Source organism: Capsicum annuum, unplaced genomic scaffold (assembly GCF_002878395.1).
Source record: "Capsicum annuum cultivar UCD-10X-F1 unplaced genomic scaffold, UCD10Xv1.1 ctg59910, whole genome shotgun sequence".
NCBI lineage: Eukaryota > Viridiplantae > Streptophyta > Magnoliopsida > Solanales > Solanaceae > Capsicum > Capsicum annuum.
In genome coordinates this window covers 1-4831 of record NW_025868666.1, presented here as the reverse complement: position 1 = coordinate 4831, position 4831 = coordinate 1, and the positions used below count along the sequence as shown (strand labels likewise).

At 38.7% G+C, this 4831-nt stretch overlaps 1 protein-coding gene across 1 annotated transcript; it reads right to left on the bottom strand.

Moving 5' to 3' along the window:
- Positions 1 to 531: 531 nt before the first annotated feature.
- LOC124885413 (ubiquitin-conjugating enzyme E2 22-like) lies at positions 532 to 2783 on the bottom strand (the record flags this gene model as incomplete). Its single annotated transcript, XM_047404458.1, is given in 6 exon segments — positions 532 to 1006; positions 1476 to 1579; positions 1683 to 1795; positions 2178 to 2255; positions 2329 to 2473; positions 2651 to 2783. Coding segments are annotated over 6 exon segments (792 nt in total). The 3' UTR covers positions 532 to 657.
- Between the last annotated feature and the right edge of the window lie 2048 nt (positions 2784 to 4831).

Sequence of the window (4831 nt, the reverse complement as noted above, 5' to 3'; positions counted from 1 at the left end):
AGTCCTACACTAGCTGGCCGACCTACACCTACTTTACCCTTTTATATGCCAACTTATTTAGGACTAAGCAACAATTATAGATCGCAGTGACACAACTTTACCGTTTCTTCAAGGCTCCTTCAGTATCAAACTTCAAACTTGCACCCTACATCTCCATTTATGAATATGAACAAGAACACAATTCATAGAGGAAATGTGAATATGAACATCATTCAAAAAGTCTAATTTCATATTCCAACATCCTTCAACTTCAACCATGAGGCTTTGCCACATTGCATATTATTAGTTACAGTATCTTGATTGAGTTGCAACTGCACGGCACACTACAAACTGATGATACCGGTGCACTGCAATTGCACACACTGCAAACTGATGATACCGGTGCACTGCAATTGCATAGTACTCTACAGACTGATGATACCGGTGCACTGCAGACTGATGATACTGGTGCACTAAGCTCCCACTATATGCGGAGCCCGGGGAAGGGAGTCCCATTGTACGATAGACACTAAAAAACTAGAAAGAAGCAACTGAAATAAATCCATTTCATTTATCAGGGGACAATACAAATTCAATTCTGCAGGACTGCTTCTCCCATCTATCAAACAAAAGCAACAAAGAGTAGATGATTTAGTCACATAATCCATTAAAAACAAGTTATAATCTTTTCAAGCTTTTCTTTCTTGCATCGATCTTCTTTTTGTCTGCAGGGAGTTTCGCCAATCCAGCTTCCTTCTTCATGGTTAGTGACGGTGGTGCTGCTGACCCACTAACCGCTGTCTCCGCAGTGAGTGGCTGGTCCAAACTGTTTCCTCCTTTTACAATGTTAGCTGTAGGGGCTAGCGGAGAAGGCTGTTGGAGGGGAACGCCTCCAGAAGCCAGAGTCTTCTGATCAACGTTACACAGTGAAGTGTGTGTCTGGCCAACATTTAGGGCTGTTGTTGACTCGGAAATAGCTCCTGTTTTTAACTTAGTCTTTGGTTTAGCATGAATACTGGTATAAAGCCTGCATGTTTAAACACCGACGAACATTAGACCAGTAAGGTCAGGAAGTGCATTAGAAAAGCTAAATGTTACTTTAAACTACAAAAGGCATCCTATTTTTTCATCAACCAAGGGCGGATAGAGCAGGGTGTAAGTTGAACTGAAATAATATCCCCTACGATCCCCCAAAACTATGCTAAGTCAGCCAGAGTGACTTAAGTTGGTACTAAACTTAGCCATCGGATTTATGAGAAGGAATTCCAGGTTTTTACATCTATACAAAGAGAACTGAGCATGAGTTGGGTCACTTGATCTTCTTTTTGGTTATACCAGATATCATGATCAGAAACAATTTAGTCTCCGGTTGACATTTCTATAAGTTCCACAAAAATAAGATGCAACTTGAAGCACGACAAAACCATGCATGACAATGCCAAATAAAACGAGGCAAATCATAGAAGTGGAGGTGACACTAGGCCACGCTAACTCACCTTGCATGTCTAGCATACTCATCATAATTATCAAGAAGCATCTTGCCAGCTTGCTCATTTAACGCAGATTCTGGAAATGGCTCGATAAGTAAACATCTTACCACCTGTTACAAAAAACCATCAAAAACAGGATTATGTCAGTTCACACAGTATCTTCAAAGTCCTCCAGGCAGACTCAATTTTTACTTGAAATAAACAGAAACTTACCATGAGAACATGTCGTAGGCCCAAACTAGGACTCCAATCTTTTTTCAAAGCATTGACACAGATCTCACCATTGGAAGCAATGTTGGGATGAAAAATCTTGGTCAGAAAATAACCTAGAAAAAAAAAAACAAAATGTAAATTATGTACTCAGCCATATTGGCATGCTTCTGAAATGCATGGCCTATGTATCGTCTCTTAAAAATTTTCATGAGAATTGACAAAGATCTTTCTCTTGAAGAACTAGCAATTGTAGCTTATCCCAGAGAAAAATATGCTCTCACAATAATAATGCCACGGATTTAGAACTGCATATACAGTTGGAGAGTCTAAACGAAAGAATAAAGGGGAAAATACACTTAGGCTCTTGAATTGTGATCAATACAGAAGGAGTCCAACTGATTGAAACAAAAACTACTGGGAAGTTAAACCAGATACAAGTAAAAGACAGCATGTCACGCAGGTAAAACTTGAAAATATGGCAATATGGAGAAAAACCTTTTGGTGGGGAATGAGGGAAATCATGTGTCAAAATCAACTTCATGCGGAAAACCCCGTTCTCGTAAGGAGTCCCAGCTGCAAGTTAGATAGAGCAATTAGAACAACTGTCATGTTTCAAGAACTGGAACATACACCAAACATAACATACCTGGGCCCTCAATATCAGCAAATATGGTTGAAAAATCATCATCGTTTACACCAACTTTGATGCCCTCAGGAGGAGTTTCATCAAGATTTTTCAGTTCCTTTGCCAATTGTTTTATCACATTTGGTGGGAGATTTTCATTAGTTGCCTACGCCAAGAATAAAATTTAGATCACTATCAATTGACAAATCCCAGAATACCATACTAAATTATTCAATCACAAGATAAGGAAACGGAAAAAAGCAAGAACTAATTCATTTGGATACAGGGAGAAAATGACATAAAGAAACCTAGTAATAGCAACACATTGAATTTGATGAAATACCATAGCTAGCCAAATATGAGTAGAATCCTAGGAACAGTTGGCAACTTTGCTGATGAGTTATCAGTGCAGCACGCAGTTTTAGCTGTTGGTAGTTCAGATGTTGAAGACAATCAATCAAGCTTATGAAAGAATCCTGCAAAAGGGATCATCAGAATACAATCCCTCAAGTGCCCAACCAATCATAAGAAACAAGCAACTAAAGAGCTGTTCAAAATGACTAGGCCATCTTCAAGAAAATTCTGTTAATCCAACAGATGTGGATGATATGTCAGAGAATCACAAATTTGTCAATGGAAGTACAAGTTCCATAGACACCTCTTCTCCATATCAGTCCATACAATTAGACAAATGTCCCATAAAGTCTCTTTGACACTCAAGACAAAATAATATACTAGTGTGTTCCAATCACACATACAGCTCTAGTTTTGCGAACTTACACTATCTACTTGGTGCCCTCTCTACCTTCCCAGAGTACGGTAAGGCTGTGTACGCAGCACCTTCCCTAGACCCCAGAAGGTATGTGAATGTTGTTTTACACTACCTACTTGGTAGCACAGAAATTTCCGGTGACCCTAGGGCATGGTTTTTTTTATTAATAAGCTCAAATTTTTAATACTGTTCCACTACATAAATAAAATTCCCTTCACAATCAGGTCATCAACATCATCAGATATGGTAGCTTGACTGGTTTCAGCTAAAGACATTGCCCAGTGGTATGATTAGAAAATCTAACCACTTAAAGAGAAATGTTAGCTGCAGAAGTATCCTCATCCTCACTTCGTAAAAGAGCGATCTAAAACTACTTGATCCTGAATGTAAACAGAAAAATGGTAGTACTGAAGCTGGGGCAGTGCTACAAAGAAAGATTAGGCAAAGAATCCGAGCATCCAACCAAAAGATTAGTCAAGTTAACCATTGATCACATGTTCCCCAATCTGGAAATCCCAAAGAGGATAACGTTAAACAATAAAGCTTAATTTCGTACTTCAACTTAGTACACAAGAGTCACCAGATAATCAGAGACAGAAAGAACTAACAACTGTTGGGATGTGTGTTGCCTGACCCTTAAAACACTACATACCCTTTAACAGCAGCAGCACGCCATTTCATATAACTGTCCTCAAAGAAGGTGCTTTAGTTTAATAACTATGACAAACATTAAGATTTAAAAGAATGATCACTTCGAATGAGCAAACAATATAAAGACAGACGCTAACAGCACATCAGAGAAAGATATGTTTGGGATCCTAAGCCAAAGGTTGAATACCATGGGGCCGGTAATCAAAAGGAGCAACTTTGAGCTGGAAATCCCATGTTGAGAATATAACCCCAACAAAATTAATCAGTCGCAAAATCCTTTATGCATAAGGTTGTCTAACCATGTTAACAATAATCCAGCAACCTTCCTCAAAATTCAACTCCAAATATGGTAGTACTCCATAAGACAAACTAAACGCTAGAAATATAAAGAATGGAGTACACATTTCAAATGCTTGCTGGTATGAATGATTGAAGACTCCAAAAGGATCTTGCAGCACTTTGGTAATCTCATCAAAGGAGAGAGATGAAAAATTTCTTATCACAATCTAAGTCAAAACTTGATAAGACACTTTTCTCTAGCCACTTTAAATCAAATCAAGCACCTAATCTTGCTATACACACACATCCCAATGCACCAAAATAAGCACTAAAGAATCAGTGAATCACACACATACAAATGCAGGAAGGGGAGCCTTGGAGTAACTGGAAAAGTTTTTGCCAAGTGACCAGAGGTCGTGGGTTCAAGCCATGGAAACAGCCTCTTATAGAAATGTAAGGTACGGCTGCATACAATAGACCCTTGCGGACTCCGACCCTTCCCCTGCCCCCGCTCATAGCAGGAGCTTTAATGCACCGGGTGCCCTTTTACACACATACAAATACATATAGGAATCTTCAGCAAGTGAAAATCTAATTAGTCAAGTAAAGAGATCCTACTCTTAACAAAAGACAAGTCCAACCATGAAAGAAAAGAACTTCACATACACAAAAAAACACCCTTTTACCATTAACATCAGACAAAGCACCGATCTGAAATAATAATCCAAGAAATCACAACCCTAATTCTAAAAATCAAATCTTCATTAGTCCCAAGTCAAGAATCAAGCACCCACAATCAAGATTGAACAAAAATAGTCATCA